Here is a 22,908-nt window from a genome sequence, read left to right on the forward strand (position 1 = left end):
AAACAGGATAGAGACATATTTCTTTTAGATATGGTGCAATTAGGATTTTTTTATAGCTATAGGAAAAGTGCACGGACTCAGGTAAATCTGGATTGTCAGTTTGGCAGTTTGCTCCTTTTATTCTAAATGATGAAAGCATGGATTACTCGTGTTGTGAAGAGTACTGTAACTTCAGGAATTTAAGAAGTTGGAGCTTGTAGCTCTGATATAAACGCTGTATTTTTACACTCATGATAGTTTTATGAGGGGAATATCTATATGCATGTAGCATTTTTTGTTGAAGTGGCAGTGGCTTTTGTTTTCCATTTTTGAGAAGGTTTGGACTACTTGTGCATTACTTGTATCATAAAGACTTTCTGATTCTTTTACTGACCTTAAGAGTGTTTAAACTGATTCTTTCAAGGATTGTTTGTCAAGACAGCAATACTGTTGCAGAAATATATTTTTGAGGAGTGTCTGTTTTGAATTAACTATCAAAGAATATTTAACACTACAGGCTTCTTTCTTAACCTACTCCACCTTTGAATGCTTGATTACGTCATTTATTGTCTTAAGGAGAGCTTTATAGTCCTCACTGCAGCCTAAACAAAAGCTTTACAGTCTATATACCTGTACTGAACTTGTGTTGACCATGAGTCTACACTGACAGCAACAACTTCAGTCTTTCCTTGTGTTGGTTTCATTTCTAACTCCTTGCCATCCAAAGAGTTTGAAACAAAAGGTAAGCATTGAACTCAGAAAGCTCTGTCAGTTAGAAAATTTTTCCTTGTGAAATAATTGAACCTTGTAACTATATGAGATTTGCAGTAGTTTAATTTTGACAGCTACGGCAGACAGTAAATGTTTAAAAACAAAAAAAATTAAGAAAAATCCTGTAGCAAATCTAATCTGCCTCTGATAGCACAGTGCCCATTTTATGAGGCCACATTTAGTCCCATAATTGGCTATTTCCTGTCCTTAAATGCCTATTTATTCATGTCTGCCACCTTTTTCTCAATGTGGTGACTGGCCCTGCAGTCACCACATTATCTTTCTCTTCAAAATCAATTGACATTTTTTGAAAGGAGTTTGCTAGATGTTTAGCTTAGTGAGTGGCATACAGAATGTGCTTGTCACGTTAAATAATTGCTGTTAAAACTAGAGCATTCAGTCATTTAACTATATGTAGAATATATTTATTTGTTTCAATTTTGTGTTCATGGGGTAACTGGCAAAATATTAATGGAGGAGGCTCTAAGTAGAAGTATTTTAAACAGTGCTTTTTCACAGAAATTCTTATACAGTGCAAAATGGCATTTCATTTGAAACAACTGTTGAATTTCTAGACATGTTCAGAGTTGAATCTTAGGAAAGTTTAAACTTATGACATGATACACAAAAATATTAAAACTTCCAAGGTATGCATAGTGTAACTACTGACCCTAAGGTATTCATGTTTTGATTAAAATTTATGGTCAGCTGTTTGTAAGAAATAATAGTTTCCTTCCTGGCTTTCTCTTTTATTTTTAAAGATGTTTCATCACTTGCACAGCTGTTTCTGCTGGCCTGCATGCATGGAGCCATTCTTCATTAGTTCAGTGTATGGTATAGCCCATGCAGCCAAGGTTATTCAGGGAAGGATCAAGCAGGGCAGGTTGCTTCAGCCGCTCTGTTCCTGAGATTATAAGCAGTCCCTGTTCATTACAATGTGAGACAACTTGTTATATAGAGAAGATGGCAGTGTCAAATATTATCCTGGACACCTGCATAAAACTTTGATCCTGAGCCATGCACAGCCTACCACCAGAGAGTTTAGCCTTTTGGGTGGCACTCAAGTCTTGTTTTCCTATGTTCAATCATGTTAACTCCATCACAGTGAAGTCCACAGTGGTGTGGGGTTTTTTTGTTTTTGGGGGGTTTTTTGGGGGGGAAGATTTTTAATGGATGGTTTCAAAATGGATGGTTTCAAAAATACTCTCACCGAAACTTATGTTTTATGTTTATAAAAGAGGAATGATTAAAAAGTACAGTTTGCATCTGAATCTTTGGGGAGGAGGGGCGGGCTCAAGTAATGGATTTTAGCTATACCCATCTCTAGAGTCTGTATGTCTCTTTAAATATTTTTATTGTTCACATGCAGCATAGTGTGAGTTGTTGCTTTAAAAAACAGCAACAAAAAAAGACAAGTAGGAAGAAGGAAATTCTACTTCTTTTTTCTCCTGTCCAGCTGAATGCCAGTAAGCCAATATGCTCTTGTTTGATGTTGTGAAGAGAACCACGTGCTCAGAACGTTTGTTTCTAGGTGCCAGATTGACCTGTCGGCCCTGAGTAAAGAGCAAACTCACAAGCTGGAGATGCCGCTGGAGGAAGGAGAGGGATGCCTGGTGCTGCTGGTCACCCTGACAGCCTCAGCTGCAGTCAGCATCTCTGACCTCTCTGTCAACTCCTTGGAGGACCAGAAAGAGCGAGAGGAAATACTAAAGAGATATGTATGGAGTTCTTCTCTCTTGCCCTTTGTTTGCATAATGCCTTACAGAAGTAATTGACAAGTATCAGAGAAAAAAAAGCTAAGCATATCCCTCACTCATCCAGAGACAACCTTTTAAGCTAGTTATTAATATTTTTGCAGCTGATACAGTTAGCATCAGGAAGTCTACAAATCCCGTTTATCCTATAAGCTATTGTTTACATAGTAATTCAGCTATCTTATTTTTGTGACATAAAGAAGTTAATTTTATTGCCTTACAGATTTTTGATGCTCATTTTTACCAAGTGCAAAATAACTATGGTGTTACTTAGTGACTGTGCAGTTTCTAGTGAGTATTCTTACCAACTGATTTGAAATGCCAATAGTTACTTTTTTATTATGATCTTTTTAAGTGCATGGTGAGGGCAAGAAAGCTTATTTTTTAACTGGACATTAGGGACTGGAGCAGTATTTTGTGTTGTCAAAATGATTGGTTTAAACTATTTCTATTTCAAAATATTCTGAAGCAAATTATTTTTTATTTCCCAGCATCCTCACATTACACAGTATCTGTGTAGTTTTATCAAAGCAACAGAGAGGGGAGCTCTTACGCCAGCATTTATTAATACCTAAATCACTAAACGTAACTGTCTTACTACACACGGGGCAGGGGGAAGCTATTTCCACTTAAAATTACAAAGCTTTTATTGTACAATGCTGCCAGGTGTTTAGAAAGACTTCTCTAGACACTCAGCCGTTAAACCAGGTTCTGACCAACAAAGAGCCGCTTAATTTTTTTTAGATTTTAAAATATTCCTATTCCATGACTGACATCCTTTCAATAACTGAATTTAATAAAGATGTACCTTATCAGGCTGTGCAGATAACATGAAGTGCTAGTACTAATGCTGTACAGTATTCTTCAAACAGATTAGCAGGATGTGCGCTTCAGCAAATTTATTCTGGCTATCTCCACTGAATCAGCTGTCTGCTAATGCTTGTACAACTCATACACCAGTAGTGTTATCATAAACACAGTTTAATAGAGGTGACTTAGTGAGGCTAAACATTGTATTTCTAAATCAACTAAGAGCTAAGGTATTGTGCACAATGTTTGAAAAGTAGTTACAATTAAGAGAATTATTTCACATTTTGGTATCCACCAAGACAGTCTGTAGGTGTCAGAATCGTTCTTTATAAATATGATAAATTTTTGGTGGATCTATTTTTGAAGTGACATACTTTTTTCTACCAAGAGTAACAACACCATACTTCTGTGGATTATTGTGTGTGATGATACGATGGGAGTCAAGCGATACTGATGGTTTTGATAGTTTAGCAGCAATATAGAAACATGTTATGGCTCTGTATTGTTACTCACATTTCCTAAATTTTCTATTTTTTTCTCCCTAATGTAAAGCATAATTATGTGGTATGAGATTGATCTATTTATTTCTGTTTCTTACATATTCATCGCTATGTGTCTTTTTTATGATTAAAAAAACCTACATAAATGTTTTCAAATGCATATATTAATATTTTGGAAAACATTCTTATTGCAGAAGCATAAATAGCTCATTACATCTAACTGAAAATTGTAGTATTGATATACCTTTTGAGAAATTATACTGCTTTATTAAATGACCTGTGGATAGCAGCAGAAAGACAAGAAAGATTAACAAAATTCAAATAGTTTTTTTATCACTGGTGTTTGATTTATCTTTGGAATTTACATCTCTACGTTTCTACTGATACAAAGAAATAATATGCAATTAGCAAGATGTGCTGTTCCCACTCAGTGGCTGTATATTGGGGAGGGAGGGTCATCCTCAAATAATAATAATAATGAAAAAAACTAGCCTCCATTTGAGAAATGTATTTTGCACCCTTTCTGCAGCTAAAAACAGTTAATGAGCTGACCTTGCCATCAGATCAAATAGCCTTGGAAAATGACTCTATTACTGTCACTTAACCATTTGTAGCTGAACGTCAGAGCCTTACAAATTAAACAGGCATTACTGTTTGAACCATTATTTTACCACAATTGTCTGAAAAGATAATTCTTTTTGGGGTGAGGAAGGGGCGCATTAATGGGTACAGACCAAGTGAGATTGTATGACCTTTTCAGAACGGGTGTGCTGAACCCGCAGTCCCCCTTGTCACAGTTTAAAAACCAGAGGAGCTAGTTTAGAGAAGAAGTTGTTAGCATTCTATTTTTATTATGACATTTCACAGTCATCCGATTTAATGTCCCTTGACCAGATCGTCCACCGTGAGACGATGGGCTTGAAATGTTATTTAGAGCATTGATAAAAGGTGAGCAGTTCTAAGATGACAGCGAGTCATAAGGCTGGTGGTGTGACATTAATTTTCTCCATAACAGAGATGGAATAAGACGTCATGGTGACAAGCTGTCAATCAGTACTGGCCCCTCAGTGTATCTCGATGCCATAGGATGGGGTATTGCTTCTCCCATAATAGAGCTGAACTGAGATGCTCTCCCTGACAGCTGCTGCTGCAGCCATACAGAAAATATATTATACAGCCTTTCATTAAAAAAATAAAGAGGACTCATCTCCAGAGCATTTCAATCTTTTCCCATCTATTGAGGGCTGAAAAGATTCACAGCAAATCACAGATTGCTCTGCTATGGAAATTTCAGGCTTCAGAAACCATACAGGTTTGGAGGCCTTCAACAATAATCATAAGTAAGAAGACAGAATATCATCTGGTAAATCATTACTTAAAGTTATGTATTTAGAGTAATGTATTAAAGTCATTTGCTTTTCCCAGAGTCTCTGCAGTAACATTGTATACTGTTTTGCTAGTCTCGCCTGTCACAATGTGCAGTAAATGAATCTAAATCAGCTGACTTGCTGAAACTGAAAGTTCAAATATAATTATTCTGTGGGGTGTGAATAAAGGTAGTGAAGTGAAATACAGTAACAGTGCCTTTTTGCAGAAAGAGCTTACCAGGATGAAATATAGAGATAAGAGGAATGTACAGTGTTGCAGGAAGGGGGCATTTGTTTGGCTTGGTCTGTGTTTGGTTTTGCTTTGTTTTCTTTCTGCAGCTTGGTATTCATTTCAGTCACTGGGAAACTTAAGTAAAATAGCTTCAAAAAATGATGGCATGAAACCTGTTTGGAAATCCCTTCACCTTCATGAGAGTATTAAGGGAGAATTATCTGTATTATGGTAACAGCTCTGATAAGAAGCTTCCAAAACTTGATTATTGTAATAAATGAGAGATGGTGCCACACACATTTGAATCAAAACACTGCTATTATCTGTAACACCACCTCTGCCACTCTCAGCTTGTAAGCGGAGGGTTGACTGTGTGCTAATTAAAGTTGATCATCGATATTTGAAAACCATATTTCAGATGATAAACATATTAAAAATGATTAAACATTATCCTGTGATAACATGCTTGCTTATAGTTGTATATAGGCAGAGTGTGGGGTACTACACGTAACTAGATTCCCTCAGTTTAGTTTACCAAGGTCAGGCCTTCACTGTAAATAGTAAGTAGTCAGCTGAGGCTTGTGAAATTAATATCAGAGTGTGATTTGACAGTTAGAATTGTCTTTTTATTAATAAGACTAGAAAACGTTACATGTCCAACATCTTAATGGGTATATTATTTATGAATAAATATATCCAATTTTCCAACAACCTAACATTTAATTTTACATTCAAGCAGCACCACTGATTTTTCAGAGCAGTAATGTTGTTCTGATTTTCCTTAACAATCAGTTTTGCTCTCCTAACAAATCTCAGAATTGTTGAGTTGGTGTTTTACCTGATCTTTGCATATTCTAGAAATCTAGACTGTACTAAAAACAGTGGAAAAGTTTTCACCTGCTTTACATTAGAACATTCACAAAGGCCGCTGGCATTAAATGTGCCAGTCCAGATTTTAAAATACTTAGAAGTAAAGGTACATGCTAACATTTGTGAATAAGACTTACAAAAATAACCAAAAATTAGGTCACATATATGTATGTTTTAATATGCATTTGAAACTCTAATTTTAGTCTCCTTTTTTGGAGTTCCTGCCCTAGGATATCTTAAAACTAAATGATAGTGTCAGATTTGCTATTAATTGATTGTGGATTCAAAATTACATTTGATGTTGTAGCATTTGAAGTTCTGCAACTCTTAAATTATATTTGAAATTCTAGCTTAAGACATTTGGCATATCACTCCTAACTGGTGTGATACCCCTGGTCTGTTACTTTTGGTTATTTGAGAAAAAACAGCAGCAACAGAATGCTATTTCCAAGCAGCTTTCTAAAACTGCATAAGATGAATAAATGCAAGTTATTTTACTCTTTTTGTATATATTTTTAATTTTTTCCCTCCATTTTTTTAATATATCTAGCTATCACAGAAATTGATCATGGAGAAAAGATTTACTTGTAAGAGTTTCTTGCCATGTACTTGGAACCATCTTTTAATTCATTTTTTAACTTCTTCACATGGGATTATTATGAAAATTAATAATTCTTTAGAATCCTCTTTTGATTATTTTTGCTCTTATTGATAGACGTATTGTTCATGTTAAAATGCTTGCATATGTTGATCAACTACAACAAAAAAAAAACAGAGGCCCTAAATCATTATTCAGAATATTCTGGGAGCCATCATGAAGAAAACGTTAGGAACATGGATTTCACAAAAGTATTCAGAGAGGTGAAATATGTGATTGTTCATATTGATGTTAATATTCTTAATAAGCTGACAGCATTTAGAATTGTGATATACAGTTGTACAGAGAGGTATTTTTAGAGGTTTAGCATTAAATGCTAAGATTAGCATTATATTTAGTCATTTGTGCTATACTACTTTGCTTTTTGAGTAAGTTGAAGTTGCAGGAAACTATCAGTATTGCTTTTCTTTTTTCTTTTTCTTTTTTTTTTGCAATCTAGAATGATTCTTTTTATTGTTATTTAGAGTCCTATGAGAATGTTCCATAACCTGAAGGACGTGGGATTTCTGCAGGTGAAGGTCATCAGAGCAGAAGCATTGATGGCAGCTGATGTCACAGGCAAGCACTCATTTAGTTTCTGAGATAGTAAATACTACCGTAAAAGACTGGGCATTTTTAAAAGCAGAGAAAGACATTTAAAACGGCAGTTCAACTAAATATCATTGTCTGTTTGCACAGTCTCATCACCTGCTCATTAAGGAAAAATTCCTCAGACAAACAAGCAAAACCTTTTTAAGCAAGGGAGCAAGTCATTCTAATGCTAACAGAGCCCTATGTAGGTTGTTTTTGAGAAAGGAGAAACACTCCTTTTTCTCCATCAGAGGTCCTCCTGCAAAAACATTGCATGAGATCGATATTCAAGATGTCTTTTTCTGGTAGCTACAATATACAAAATGATCCAAATTAAAGCTGAATTCCAGAGGACAAGGCAAATGAAAGATGAGAGGCTCAGATGCTGCTCTAAAGTTGTTGCCAGAATAACCTTTTGGAACTTCCAAATACTTCGCAAGGCTGCTTTTGGTTTCAAATATTTCAAGTGAATGCAGAATTTCTTGCAACTAGTGCTTATCTGTTTCAGAAGGGAAATAAGATAACACTTTTAATTCTCCATTTTAAATTATATAAGCTAAGTGGATAGTCTAACCTTCTGCTTTTTTAAAATAATGAAAATATTTCAGCCATGCTGACCATTTTTCTTCAGAAATACCCAAGTTACCTCCTGAAAGCAAAATGAGCTTGTCCTGTGTCAAAAAATAGCCATCACTGCTGTGGTTTAAAAAAAAAAAAAAAAAAAAAAAAACTGATCTATACTAATCTAACTGGTTTAACTGCAATGTTTTGTTACCAGAGCAGATGTAAATTTATTGCAAGTTACTCACTTTTTAGTGTTTTTGTTGTAAACTACAGTAAATATTAGGGTGTGGGTTTTGTTGTTGTTGTTTTTTTCTTAGAAAAGGTAATGGAGCAAACATTTTATTCCTGAAATTGATCATCCAGTTTGTGGCAGACAAAATAAGAGATTCTATTTTTGGTGGAGGTTGGAGAAATGCTTCTAAAGATTCCTCACTCTGCTTTGACCTTATAATCCGATGTGGTCTGAACACAGAGAGAGATTAAGTTATTCAGGGGCAAATGGGATAATTCAGTCCCTGACCTCTTTCGGTCTTCAACTTTTCCATATCAACGTGTCATTTGTGCTGGTTGAACAAATTTTTTTGGAAATACGTTTGATTCAATTAAAGATGTACAGAGCTACCAAAATTTTCAGCTGCTGCATTTAGAATGACGTTCAGGAAGACTGGGAAGAACACCCTGTACCGTCCCCCACCCTGAATATTTTTTTTTCTTTAGCAAGAAAAAACATTTATACAGTGTAAGTGCTTTTTAAAAAGACTGTGCATTTCAGACACTACAGAAATCATTGTGTAGCTTGGATGATGATAATTGGTATTTTGAAAAGAGAGAAAAGGCTTTTTATTAACTACTATAAGTAATTTATAGCTATTTTTAGAAACCTTTAGGCATGTATGGATAATTCATCTTCAGATTAAAAGTCAAATAGCAATATTTAGAAATTACTTACAATAAAGTGGTTTTTTAGTGATTGTTGATTTATAATCCTGCCAATAAGGCGTGTTTCCAAAGATTATATAAATCTTCATTCTCCACTTTTATTCAAATGAGTAATACTTATTAGTATTAGTGGAGAGCACTGTCATTGGTGATGTAACTTACATGATTAAGGATTGCTTAGGTGAGTAAAATCTAAGGACCAGCTTGCTGCTCTTAATATATCATTTTTTCAGAGTTAATCTTTTGCCCTCCTCTGAGTCTGAAAAGCGGCTGAAACACCTGTGTATAGTACCTGTGCGATTTGCTCTGTTTCCTGTCTGTTGAACCTATCCCATTTCACTTTCAGGCATTTTTTCATATGAAGTAATAAATCAAAATTTATTAATTTGGGCTGAATGGATTTTAAAAATCCATAATATTCCATCATTAAGCATAAGCATAGGCTGCAAAAGGTTTCTGTAATCTTTTAAGTAGTCATCAATCTTACTACAGTTACAAAGATTTTTTTCCTTTCAAAATGTAAAATTTTTCTTTTGTTACCATACATTCATTGAGAAGCATTGTAATACTGTATTAACTCTGTGTGAATAAAGAGCAATTGAAACTCCCGTTGAATGAATGAGTAAAAAGCACAAATTACTTTTTAATGAAACCCTCAATTCTTCTCCTTTCCACAGAAAGCCCGTAGCCTTGTTCAGCTGAATACTACTACAGTAGGTCACTTCAGTTAAGCCCCTAATAAACTGTTGACAGTTGAGGGTAGGTTTTTCTTCAGTCTCAATAGCCCAATGTTGGACAGTGCACTTCAAACCATTAAGGTTAATACAGATTTAAAAAAAAAAAAAAAAAAAAGAGGGAGAGATTAACGGTGGTGGTGAAGGCCTCGGTTTACAACTCCCACACCTACACATGCATTGAACAAGGCGCCAGGGTGAGCTGACATTTCAGAAAGATGTGAGCAGGTTTGCACAGCCTAGGGAAGTGGGCGCTACGGTTGTGAAAACGGGGTGCTGTTAAAATGTGCAGTAACTGGGCTTGAAAAATATTGGGGGAAGACAGGCAAAATGAAACTCTCTTCATTCAGCCTGCTTATAAGGATATCTACAAAAGGAATAACCATTGAAGGACTGAGAGTTTTCCCAGCAGGTGCGTGGAATCTAGCTGGGTTTCAGGGAGACCTGAAGAAGGGGGTATCTTGCAGGCCTGGGGCCTTTAAAAGAACTGGCTACTTTATAAGGATGTTTCCCCTGAAATAACAGTGTGTCTCAAACAGAGAATTCTTTCCATCAATCAAAAATAATATTAGGGCTTTCACCAGTACAAAATTACATTCTCTTGCAGATTGTGATCACAGCAAAAGTCATTTCCTGGAAAAATATGTATATTTTATTTTATTTGAAATTATAATCTAAGAAATGGAATGAATGAATGGAATGAATACCGAGTGTGCTGTTTACTTTTTTCTTCTCTTCCTGAGAAGAAAGTTTAATTTAAATCTTCTATTGTGTTTTAACTATTCAGTGCAGTGCTGTTTTCCACATAAATCTGTAGTTAAGAGAAGTTTTATTTTCACTTTGCTCCATCTCTCCTCCACTTGCTCATGGTTCCCTTGGAAGACATACAGCCTTCCTGAAGGCTTCAGCTCTTAGCAAAGCACTGACATTGTAGCATATACGGCTACAATGAAACTCTTTTAAATTAAGAAATATTCTAGTAGTACAGTAGAATGTAAAGTATAGTGGATTCATCTTGTCAGCTGACCTCTCAAATTAATACATACTCTGTTTACCTAACCCATATGAGTTTTGGAAAGCAACAGACCTTTCACAAATGAAATAGTGTCAGCGAAAGCAATAGTCAGGTAAAATTTATTCTTTCTGCAGCGAAGTTACATATAGGAAGGACATGGTAGAAGCCTGCTATTTTAACAGGCAATGGTTGTGTCTCCTTTATTGCTGTAGACACATTCATCTTTTCCAAAATAAAATAAAAAAACCCTGCCTTATTATTGATGACAGATTATTGAAGGAAGAAAGCACGGGGGGAGATGATGTGTTACAGGTTTTACCAACTTCAGTGAAAGTCCTGTTATTTTAAAGAATAATAGTTAGCAACTCAGATTCATTAGCAGAGCAAAATCTAAGCTCCATGTGACAGCCTGCCTAGAAAACAGTTTGTTTTGCTGTCTTTGGGCTTTAATTAAGATGTGTTCAATTCTAGTCCCCTTGCTTCTTTCTCCCCCTACCCCCCACCCCACTTGCTGTGTCACAGACCGGCGATCAGACACTTTCAGATGGTCCAGCCCATGACTTTGACCTTCTGCGCGGTCCAGCGTTCCCTGGGGAACCGTTCAGCTCATGAGGTCTGATTTCACACTTCCAGGATGCCTCAGCTCTCTTAACAATGACAGGGAGACAAAGCCCTTTAGAGCAGGCCGCATGGGGACTTGTTTAAATTGGAAACTAGAGAGGAGTCAAGGAACAAGGTTACAGGCTACAGAATAGTGCTTTTAATAAAGAGCTCACAGCTCTGGTTCAGCTCAAAGAGGGCTACCTCTGTACAATTAATTGAGACATTTATCTGGAGCATCTCAGGCCTCTACTTTCTCACAGAATTATGTGATAAATATCAGCCAAGAGGCAAATGAGATGCATGAAATGAATTTTTAACACTTTGATTACTGTGTCTCCAGTCTTCATTAGAAGCAGATTTATTTGTATTTCTGATTTATTTGTATTTCTGACTTCATTATTAATCAATTGTCTGTGTTTTGGGGGGTACTGAGATTTCAGAACCTTGTATATAAGGCAGATTTTCTTACAGAGTTCAGCGATATGTAGATTTAAAGTCAAAAGCATTTCAGGTTTCATCCTGTCTCCTCCTCTTAAGAACAGAAACTAAATATAGAAAATGAGAGAGATGGTTTTTTTCTTTGCAAGTTTTAAGTATGGAATTCAGCCTCTGTTCTGAGGAAATTCCATGTTAAAATTTTGATTAAAGTGGTTGCAAGTAGGATGAAGATACCAAGATGACTAAGCGTGCAGAATTTATACGATTTTTTTAAATCTGTTCTACTAAGATATCCTAATACCACATTTGCAAAAACAGTCTGTGAAATTGTTCCTCAAATGCTATCAGATGTCAGTGATGTACACAAATGTTAAATTCAAAAAGTTATAGAAGTCCCTGCATGTTAATTTGAAGCAATAAATTTAGAGCCCTTTGGAAATATGGCTCCAAAGGTAATTTGCGCTGTCAATTAGCACAAGCAGATTTCAGTATACAGTTGAATTATCTTTGCAAGATAACCAAGTCTACTAGGTGGACAGTATTTTACAGTGGATAAAATCTCACTTGATCCTATCTGTATAGGTACCTGAAGACATTATTCCGGTATGTAATTGTTTTTTCAAAAACTTATATTTTTTGAAAGAAAGTTGTGGTTTTAAATTACTGATAGCAAAATTGGGTTTTAAAGGCCCTTTTTGGTTAACTGCTGCATTTAGAATTACAGAATTACAGATCTAGCTAAATGATTTGTGATTATTAACTTGTATGTTTTTTCCTATATATTTTCTGCAGAAGTGAGTTGAATATCATTTTTGCACTGAGTCACTTGGTAAGATACCTTGAACATTCATGAAATTAGGCCATTGTGACATGAAGGCAACAGCACTGTTAAAAGAGGAATTATCGTTTCCATTTTATAGATAGAAGAATAGGAGAGGTTAACTGACTTGGCAAAGGCCCACAGAGCAAGTCCTTGTCAAAGCTGGCATTTGGCTTGGGTCCTGTGCTTAATCCATTAGATAAGGCGGCTTCTCATGCTATTGAGCCATTTCTCCTTGTGGCCAAAGGTCACCCCGACTGCTCTGTTGCAGGCAGCTGGCTGGCAGGGAGCTTGGAACAACACTAGTGACATTAGTGTCTGCATGAGTGTCACTGCCCCTCAGAGTCATGAACCAACTGTCTTGTCTTCCCCCCAAATAAAGGCAATTTTTGGCTGTAGGGACTTAGCTCCCTATTGGATAGGCATGGGCAGCAGTCAGAGAGAATCGTAATAACCTATGAAGTATTCAAAGAATATTTCAGCCTTCATAACCAAGTTAAACTTGGTTGAACTTTGTGAAGTCATGGCTTTATGAACCTGACTTCACAAAGTGGAAGTGGAATTGAAATCTTCTATTAAGTTTTTAAACTATAAAAAAGAAGTTTTTATCAGTCTTTCTGATTCTAGTTCAGTTTTGATGTGTAATTTGAGTGATGCAAGAATCTGTGTAATGTTTAGTTTGGAACAGAGCTGTTGATCTGCTTAAAATCAGTTCACAATCTAGCAAAGGCTAGAGTTGGGTTTCCATCAGTTCCTGTAACTGTATGAACAGACCATGGGCAGGTAAATGTTAAGGGACAATCTAGATTTAGCCTGCCATATGGTTCCTTTTGTTGAGAAGACTGTTGAAGAAACAACTAAAGGAAATGATTCCTGTCCATGGACATACACGTAATCAATGAGCATTTTTTATAGCCACTGCAGAAGTATCTCCACATGGGGAGCTAGCCCCATGCTATTAGCATTCCCTTGCAAATTTTGATCCTCATGAAGTACAAGAGGTTTTTCAGAGCACAGGTAGTTCAGCCATATGCTTCTTGGCTTGGATCTGGTCTGAAAAACAATAGTGTCTATGGTTGTTTCTTGTAAGAGTCCATGGCAGCTCTGATGAAGAAAATAAGAGCCCTTGGAGGATGACTGATGCTCTTTTTGTTTTTGTTTTTTTATTCTCTCTCCAACAAGCTAGATTCTCAAACAAAGATCGAAAACAAAGCATGGTGCTAATAACTATGTACAGGATTTTTTTTCCTGTCTAGCACAGGGAATCATCTCACTGCATAAAATGTATGTATGTTTCCGTATATATGTTTATTCATGTCTCCTCTTTTAACCTATTAACTGAATAATATTATGCAGCTGATATGCATTTTTCTAGAGACATGCGTATGCTTAATAGTGTTTGAGAGTAAAAGACATCAGACTTCAACCTATACAAAACACAGCAAGAAATTTAAATTTAGGCTTTGGTAGGCTTTTATTAAGGAAAACTCCTGTTTGTTTATAAGTAGAGCTAGAAAGTGGGTGCAGAAGTACAATTATGTTGAATTAACGTCCTCGTTTGGAAGAATTGGTGTGGCCTGAAATGAAGAATTTTTGCTGGGAAGACAATCTGCTAAGAATCAAATATGTTTTCTCTGACAAGTTCACCTTCCTGGGTTAGAATTTGTTGGAGGGGACTATTGAAGTACATGACCATTTAACTTGACCAGAAATAAGAAGTTAGTAATGCAATTTGACAATTCTAACATTCAGATGAAGTCCATATGCATACATATATAAACGGTACTAGCATCTGAATTAGTCAAATGCCATGGAAACTCTCATGAAAAAAAGAAATTGTAGGAATTTAATTTGAGATGTAGCCAAACTTTGATGTTTCAGCTGCCCACTAGAATTGGCATTCTGGATAGAAGCTAGCCCACATCTAGCCTGGAAGATGAGTTGAAATGGACTCCAGTGACATGTGGCTCTGAGATCAGTGCACCATGTAGATTTCTACCAGGACTAGGACATGAATGCTTGAAGAGTCACAAGCTGCTAAACTTCCTTAGCTGCTTACTGAGTTCCAGCGTAGTGAACCAGCTGATCCGAGGGTCCTTTCCCAAACTTTTCCAGATGTAAAATACAGCCAAACTATTAGATAATGTGTTGCTATAGCTACTTGAGAAAAGAATTCAGAAACTAAAACTGGGTGGAGGTTGGAGTTTTGTTGTTGTTTTGGTTTTCTAAATATTTTGAAAAGCATTTCAAAATTGTCACTAGTTTAGCAGGGTTTTTGGAGGGAGGTGTTGCTTTTTGTTGTTTTTTTTATGGTGAACTTTACAGGAGCTGAAACTTATATCAGTGGTCAACCTTCTGAGCTCCTGATATTTGATTTCTTTTGTGAAAGACTCCTTGGACAGTGGGGGACTTTAAGAGTGTTGAAGCAGACAACAAATAAGATCTTTGTAGGTCCTGGTTAGTCTCCTGGTTAGTGCAGAGAGGTAATTCTGATAAGTGACAAGTCTGATGTTTTAATTAATGTGTGTATACTGTGCCATGTGAGGTACACAATGCTGAGCTAAGTGAAGTAATTTAGCTAGATCTAAATAAAGTAATCCAAGTTTGCACTCCAGTCTTGCTGACTGTCTAGAGATGAAATGCAGTATGGTATAGCACAAACAAGGATATGTGTCAAATTAGATGAAATGGGTGGCATAATAAAATGGAAGGCTTCAACAGATAAATAGTTCTTCAGGTTTTTTGGGGTTTTTTTTGGTTGTTGTTTTGGGGGGTTGCTTTTTTTAGTGGGAGCTTACATTACAAGATGGAATACCTACTAGGTGACATTCTAAGATAGTTTGGCTTTGTCATGAATAATGGTTAAAGAGGACAAGAGGAATCGGTCAAAAGAGAAGTTTATTTTCCTTCCAGATTATTATAAGTATTATTTAAATTAGCTCTTTATTTCTGTCCTTTCAGGAGCCTTTAGGGTTATACAAGTAAAATCTAAAAAGCATGAGACATTACAGCAACAGGATGGATTAATGAGATTTGTTTTACTTCTCATTGAGGTTTACTGCAGGTCTGATTTCAGTCAGAGGGAAGGTGTACTTCACTGGTTTTATTACCTACTTGGCTTATAAATTCCTTCAAACAGTGCTAGGTGTAATAGTTAGTAGCCTGATTAATCCCACTGAGGTCATGGGATTACTCATAATCGTCAGTGCTGATTTCAGTGGTGCTTGGAACATGTTGTTAATGTGTGAATTCCTCAAGCAGGTGGTCGTCTTTTTATTTCTTGTACAGCACTGAGCACACATTTAGGGCCAAATTCAGGGTGATTAAATTTGTCAAAGTCTGCCTTATCAATAGAGAAGCTAAGCACCTCTAAGTCGTCAGATGAGAAATTGGAGGCCTACAAAAGGCTCAGAGCAGGGAGCCAGGTAGAGCAACCACAGTAGGTGCATGGACTTTGGTAGAATTTCTTTTAGTAAGTGATATATATGATAGTGGCGATTTAGTCTGCAGGGAATGGCATACTTTTGATGACAACATGGTTTAGACTGATATAATTGAGCTTAGGCAGGGCAAGTTTAATTGAAAGGTTTTAAATGTACTTTTGGAATTCTTAGATGGACATCACATACATTTATGAGCAAGCATAGTTCGTTTATGTAAAAATAAGTGAAAGGAATTACCTTTTTTTGAAAATGCCAGTTGTAACTAAACAGAAGTTGTCTGAGGCTGGCTTCGTTAGAATGTGTTGTACTTTAAGATATGGGTTTTGAATAACATGATGAATATATGTTAAAAGATAAGTTACTAGATTTCCTTGATCCTCCTAGAGACTAAGGAGACCTAAGGACACTGAATATTTTGGTGCTGCCTTGAGGCTTTCATCAGAATGGTCTCTTTGCTTTAAAATACTCTTGCAGTGTGCAGGTGATGGCTGTCAGCATTAAGGCTGTAGTTATTCTTTCTAATAATGAGAAATTGAATGACGGCAGGTGGTTATGAGTTTCACCAAATACTTGTACATTGCTCTGAATTTGTCTTTCTGGTTCCTGTATTTGGATTACTTATTTGGATTGATACCCAGCTTCAAATAACATTTGCACATACAAGAAGTTTAGAGATGCTGCTGTGATTGTAGGAAGTACAATTTTTCTACTCCCTGACTGAACTGCAGTAAGAAGGAGTTCACTGGACCCAGCCTCATGATGCTGAATCACTCCCCTCATCCCTCATGCAAGTTCAAAAGGGAGTGACCTCTAGGCTGTGAGCAGCCGAGTCTGAACAACTGCTTAACAGGGTAGCACAGCCCTGAACATGTAGCTGAGACATGTTGTCTTTCAGATACGCAGTTTAATTATGAGTGTTTTAGCATATGGAAAAAGCACCTTTAGAGGATGGTGAGGAGCTGGCTAGATGCGAAGTTTGTAACCTACATGTATGGTAAAAACAGTATTCCTTAGCAGAGCTGCTCATAGTGGAGAAACTTATGCTTATGAAGCACAATATTTGGGCCTCCCCTGTGTATTTTCACAATATTTCCTTCTGTCAACATGAATTTTGAATTGTTTTTGACTTGTTTTTTGGTGCGAGAGCAAAAGAGTTGAAATGTTGAGTATGAGAGAAAGGATTCTTTTATTTCTGAAAGCAATTTGTCCTTGGTTTGATCAAAGACCTTTGGGATTAATGATACACTTTATTTGTTAACTGGATTGATATGCATATAAAATTTTGAGGCGAGTCGTTGAAAAAGTGCATGTCAACAGATACAGAAAACAGCTTATCAAATACTTCCCCCCCCCTTTTTTTTTAAACAGAAAAGGGCATTTAGACACTCCAGTGTCTAAATCTTCCTGTGTCTGTATACAACAAATAAGCACAAATCACATTGTACAATCATATGCAAATATGACTGAAGATGCTGTAAAAAAAAAAAAAGCCATAAAATAATGTCACCTAGCTCCCCTTCTATATAATTTCTGCCCCATAATTGTAACTATCCTGTTTTCTTTTCAAATATTGAAACCTAGCAAGCATAAAAAACATGAATTATTTTAATTTCTTACAACCTTTTAGACTTACTATGAAGCAGGAAAACATTGAGATTCATGATATAGCTATCTCTGGTGACTGATGAATTAATCCTTTTCAAGTTTAGTAGAAAAGATTCAGTGGTGTGCAGTTTTCTAGAGAAGGTAAACATCTACTCTGTAATTCACAGTGTGTTTAAAACAATTATTCTTTATCATTAAAGTTAATAACATGCACATTAACCTCTGGTGTAGTTTGAATCAATATTGCAGTTTGGAAGATGTGACCCCTGGGCAGCTTTGTCTAAATATTGATTTCATTGTCATTTGTATAAGGTATGAAACAAATTACATGCCTTTCTAATATCATTAATGTAGCCCCATTGAGCTACTGAATTTATGGCTTCTTATAATACATGACATAGCATTACAGAATTATTGAAGACATTGTGAAATACAATTGCTTAGTGTGCTAGATTTGATTGTGGAAGGCCAATGCTGCCACTCAATAACTTTCAAACACTTTGCTGTCCAAAGAAGGTCCAGAGACAAGGATGAGCCACTCTGTAATATGCAGTTCGGCTGCAGCCTTTCATTAGACAAAGTTCCCTTGGGTTCTGAGAGTAGCAATTTATTCCACAGCTTTGTACTAATATATTTGCAGCTGTAAATGAAAATAATGCATACGCTTGTATTCTGTGCCAAAGACAAAGGTAAGCAGGCATGAAAGTTGGACAGGCTAGGACAATCATCATTGTACTATGTTTAAATTTACCTGTAAGGTACCTGGTTGTCTATCAGTTTTGGTTTGCTAATAGGCAGGATACAAAATGATTGATGCAGCACCAGGTCATTCTTTTCAATTGTTGGTGGAAATCAAAATAGATAAAAGGAGGGACACCATCTCTCTGTGCTCCTCAGTAATTATAGTTGTCATTAGCGTCCTAATTTGAAATATCAGTTAAGTAATTTACTCCACACTGCAGTTTCTTCTCTTCATTGGCTTTTGCAAATGTCTTATTGTTCCCTCATCTTTCCACCTACACCCTCCTTTGTAGCAGTTCCTCGGGTCTTCCTCACGACATCTTCTTTTTCCTTTCAGTAGATTTTAGGGTTTCACAGAGCATCGTCCTTTATGCCTTCTTTTCCGTTTATGCAAGTAAACTGCTGTTATGCATAAGACTCGCATATCTGCTTCCTTTCTTCTTCTTTCCAAACACAAATCTTGGCCTTGTGGATATCTAAGAAACATCTGAATGTAACTTTTCAATCTTACCCCTCAACTTTTTGTCCAGGTGACTTCTCTTGCTATCTCTTTGGTTGGTATCTATGCACTGTTCATCTTTTGCCATTGGATATAAGCTACTTATTTCATGTTCAGGGACTCACCCCCACTTCTTTTCTCCATTCTCTTTCTTTAGATTACAAAAAATCAAAAAGCAAACAAAAAACCTAACTTCCATCTCCAGTTTAGGGATGCCACTTTTGTTATCTATGTATTACATTTTCAAGGCAGCATCTTCATGCTTTCCCCTGTGGTGACTTGCAATCTGAGGGACCGTCCTGTAAATATATGCAAAGCCACTTCGTTGTGCCACAGTGTCTGCAGAGATCTCAGCCATATTTGAGCTTCTGCTGTGCTGAGACAGCAGTCCATCTTTCCAGTTGAAATTGTCTCATTGTTTAATTGTACTTTTCCATTTTCTCTGGTCTTAGGCTTTTATATGATGCTGTAAGGTATAGAGTGTCTTTAAGACTTTTTGATTCTGGGGGAGAGGTTTTGTACAGCATGAAACATGTAGGGATAGTAATCTTTGAATAAGTATGATAGGTGTGATGTTTTTACAAATAATGTGGAATAATACGCTTCCTACAAATCAAAATGCTCTAATTATGTGATTATTACAGTCAGTGTAAGATTGGCACCATTAAAGCTAAATTCTCTTAGCTGCCTCAGAGGTGTACTTGGCTTTTTTCATCAGAGTAGTCTATTTGTTCCTTTTATTTATTTATTTATTTATTTATTGACAGAAAGATGCACTTTTAGTGAAGAATGTTAACAGATTACAGGGATGAGCAGTCTGTTATGATCACTTTGAATATAATGCAGACCATAGGACTTTCCTGAATTAATTCTGTGAATTACAATGTAGCTTAGAAGAAAATTAATTTTGATTTAAAACTTGCCCGTGGTGCATTTTGTCAGTTCATAAATTTTGTTGAAATTCTCTTTTTACAGGTAAAAGTGATCCATTTTGTGTAGTTGAACTGAACAATGACAGACTGCTGACACATACTGTCTACAAGAACCTCAATCCTGAATGGAACAAAATCTTCACATTGTAGGTGTTTGGGTTTGGGGTTTTTTTCTTTCTTTTTTTTTTTTGATGTGTGTGCAAATCAAAGATACCAACTGTTAATTACAAGAAGTGTTGCAGTGACGTACTGGTATTTCTAAACCAAATATCGGAATACTTTTGGGGGGTTTAATAAATGAAAAAAAAACAGAGAAAAAGTACCATATTAAAGGTATTAAAGTTTTTTTTTTAAAAAAAAAAAGCAAGGTGTGTTTCTTGGAGACTGAAAATGAGATGTGCTGAGCATTCCAAACTCCTGCTGGCTTCAATGAGAGTTTCGAGAGCTCATCACAGTGGATTTGGTCCTGAAGTTTTTTGGGGGAAAACATACAGAGGTTATGAACATCATTAGAATGTGATTATTAATTTTAATGAACATTAGCTAAATATAAAAAAAAAATTAAATGCCATTATATTTTTGAATTACATTCTTTGTATTCTGCACTTTTTCCTTTCATTTGCCAACTGCACTTCTCACAATATCATCCAGTATCATAATAGTGCAGTGCTGCTATTAGATAAAAAGCAGTCTCAAGCATTCAGTTTATTGGGAAGTGACGCAGTTGTTTATATCACTCTGTTATTCTGAAGACAGTAAAAGGTTCTGACAAAACAGGAAAAAAACATCTTCCAAAAATAAAATGTTCCTTTTACTTCTTTTTCTCTATTTCTGTCTGATTGCAATGTGACACCAATGAGTAGCAAACTGATCAGCGGCAGGTTTCTCTGCTGCTGAAATCAGCTAACTGTCCACTGCAAAACCAGCAGAAGTTTTAGCTTTGTGTGTATTTCATCATAATGAGAATATTATGCTTTGCTCTTGATCCCCAAGCAGTGTCTGATTTAATTTTTGTATTTTTTTTCCTCTAAATTTGTCGGTTGTATATTTGGCATGCGTGCTACAGGATCTGTACAGCATAGCTTTCCTTACACTGCAGTGGGCTCTCAGGAATGAATTCAGAACAAAAGGAAAAATCCCACAATTGTTCTTCTCGTTAGCTTATTAACATAGTTTTCATTTATGTACCTGCAAAAACATAATTTATAATAAAACATAATTTATTTTTAATTATCTACTAGGACAGCCAGTGACTAATCAACCTCCGCTGCTCGACAGTGTTCGCTGCATAAGGAATTGCATGTTTTTACAGAGGACAAAAGACTAATAGGAAATCAAATAGAAAAACTCAAAAAGACTTTCAAGGAGAGTTTTTCCCCCTCTAATACATATGTTTGCATTGATTATTCTCCTTATCCTGAATTTTGTTAATTAATTTTGGRCTGGAAATGCAGTTTCATCTAGAGATATGTGTTTTACTGAAGTTGAATTGTTTTGCTTCAATTCATGTTTTTGGATCAGCAATTTGATCAAAGATGAGTACTCTYAAACAATTTTGTTTCTTATCTCTGAATAAGGAAGATGAATTTTTCACTTGTGGGTTTACGATGTACAGTGATGTTGTAGTGCAAGGTGGTGGAGTGTTTAATAGCTTGTAGGTGAAAACCAGTAATAGCTGAAAAATGCCTCATTTCTTACTGCTTGTTCCTAATTTCTTGTAGTGTGGCTGTTGTATATTTTGAATTAAGTCAGAATTTTGGAATCGGAGAGCTCATTCTCAATCCAAGGATGTGCTCATGTAGTTCATAATTTTTTTCATTTATAGACCTCCAGATATCACATGGTTTGCGGTAAGAATTACCACGAGCATAGCAGTATTTAAGGGATACTCTTTAATGGCTATCAACCCTGCTGCTTGCCTCTGTAAATCCCCTCCTGCTCCTCTGGGCTGGCTCCTTGCAGCTCATGCAGTGCAAGTGCCAGGTAGAGAGAGGATTTAAAGAAACATCCTCCTAAAAACTTCAGCTGGCAAAGCGCTGCAGGCAGAGCTATTGCTGTGTTTCTTAGAAAGCACCTGGTTATACTGAGGGTCATTTTATTTACTTTTTTTCTCTGTTATGGCTTGAAAAAATACAGAGGTATCTGTTTTTGTTAACCTTTTATGCTTTTGTCCTCGATAACTGCTGGTATAGGTGACTTTTTTTCTTTTCCCTCCTCCTCTCTTCCGTGTGTACCTTTTCCTTTGTAGCAATATTAAAGACATCCACTCAGTTCTTGAAGTGACAGTTTACGATGAAGACCGCGATCGGAGCGCTGACTTTCTAGGCAAAGTTGCTATACCGCTGCTGTCTGTAAGTTCCATTCACCTGACACGCTGCTGCCTATTTTCCTTGCTGAAGGGGGGGAGAAATTGCAGCTCCGTGTCTGTCATTTCTCCACCAAGGTCTGTAATAAGAACACTAAAATTTTAACATGCTCAATTCACGGCCATGTTGAATCCCATGATAGTTAATTTTTCCTGACAGACTGGGTCCTGGTAATGAACAGGTACTTGTCAGGCTTGCCACAGTTGTTTTGGGCGCTCTGTCAGTTTCAGCAGCTGGGGGTCAGGGGTCAGCGAGGGGGTGTATTCAGCGGAGACCGCCAGACAGACGGCTGTCATGTCCTTTTCCTGCAGATTCAAAATGGTGAACAGAAAGCCTACGTCTTGAAAAACAAGCAGCTGACAGGGCCAACAAAGGGGGTCATCTATCTTGAAATAGATGTGATTTTTAACGCTGTAAGTCTTAACTTTGGCTTTTTTGTACCGCTAAAGAGTTCGGTTTCGTGAAAGCTTTTGTTCCTGATTTGTAGAGAATTTCTGTCATTCCTCATTTTTTCTAAACCTTGATGTATACTACAGAAAACTCTCCTGCCACTGCCTGGCACACCCACTCTTTTTGTTGCTGCTGCTGCCGCTGCTATTGCTGCTAATGGACGAAATAGCAACTCACACCCGTGTATATGCTTATATATTGTCGGCTTGGCAGCCGTGACTTTGAAACTTCGTAGTTTTTGCAAATTG

The 22,908-nt window shown here is 36.5% G+C and overlaps 1 protein-coding gene across 1 annotated transcript in view; it reads left to right on the forward strand.

Annotated features, from left to right (window-relative positions):
* The window catches only part of MCTP1 (multiple C2 and transmembrane domain containing 1), a 167,585-nt gene that overhangs the window by 41,976 nt on the left and 102,701 nt on the right, over positions 1-22,908 (forward strand). The window contains exons 7-11 of the mRNA XM_026072645.1: positions 2,282-2,468; positions 7,406-7,499; positions 19,888-19,990; positions 22,093-22,195; positions 22,522-22,623. Coding sequence (XP_025928430.1) covers positions 2,282-2,468; positions 7,406-7,499; positions 19,888-19,990; positions 22,093-22,195; positions 22,522-22,623 — 589 coding nt within the window. The remainder of the gene's footprint in view (positions 1-2,281; positions 2,469-7,405; positions 7,500-19,887; positions 19,991-22,092; positions 22,196-22,521; positions 22,624-22,908) is intronic.

This window comes from Apteryx rowi, unplaced genomic scaffold (genome assembly GCF_003343035.1).
Source record: "Apteryx rowi isolate R43461 unplaced genomic scaffold, aptRow1 scaffold_345, whole genome shotgun sequence".
In the NCBI taxonomy this organism is placed as follows: domain Eukaryota; kingdom Metazoa; phylum Chordata; class Aves; order Apterygiformes; family Apterygidae; genus Apteryx; species Apteryx rowi.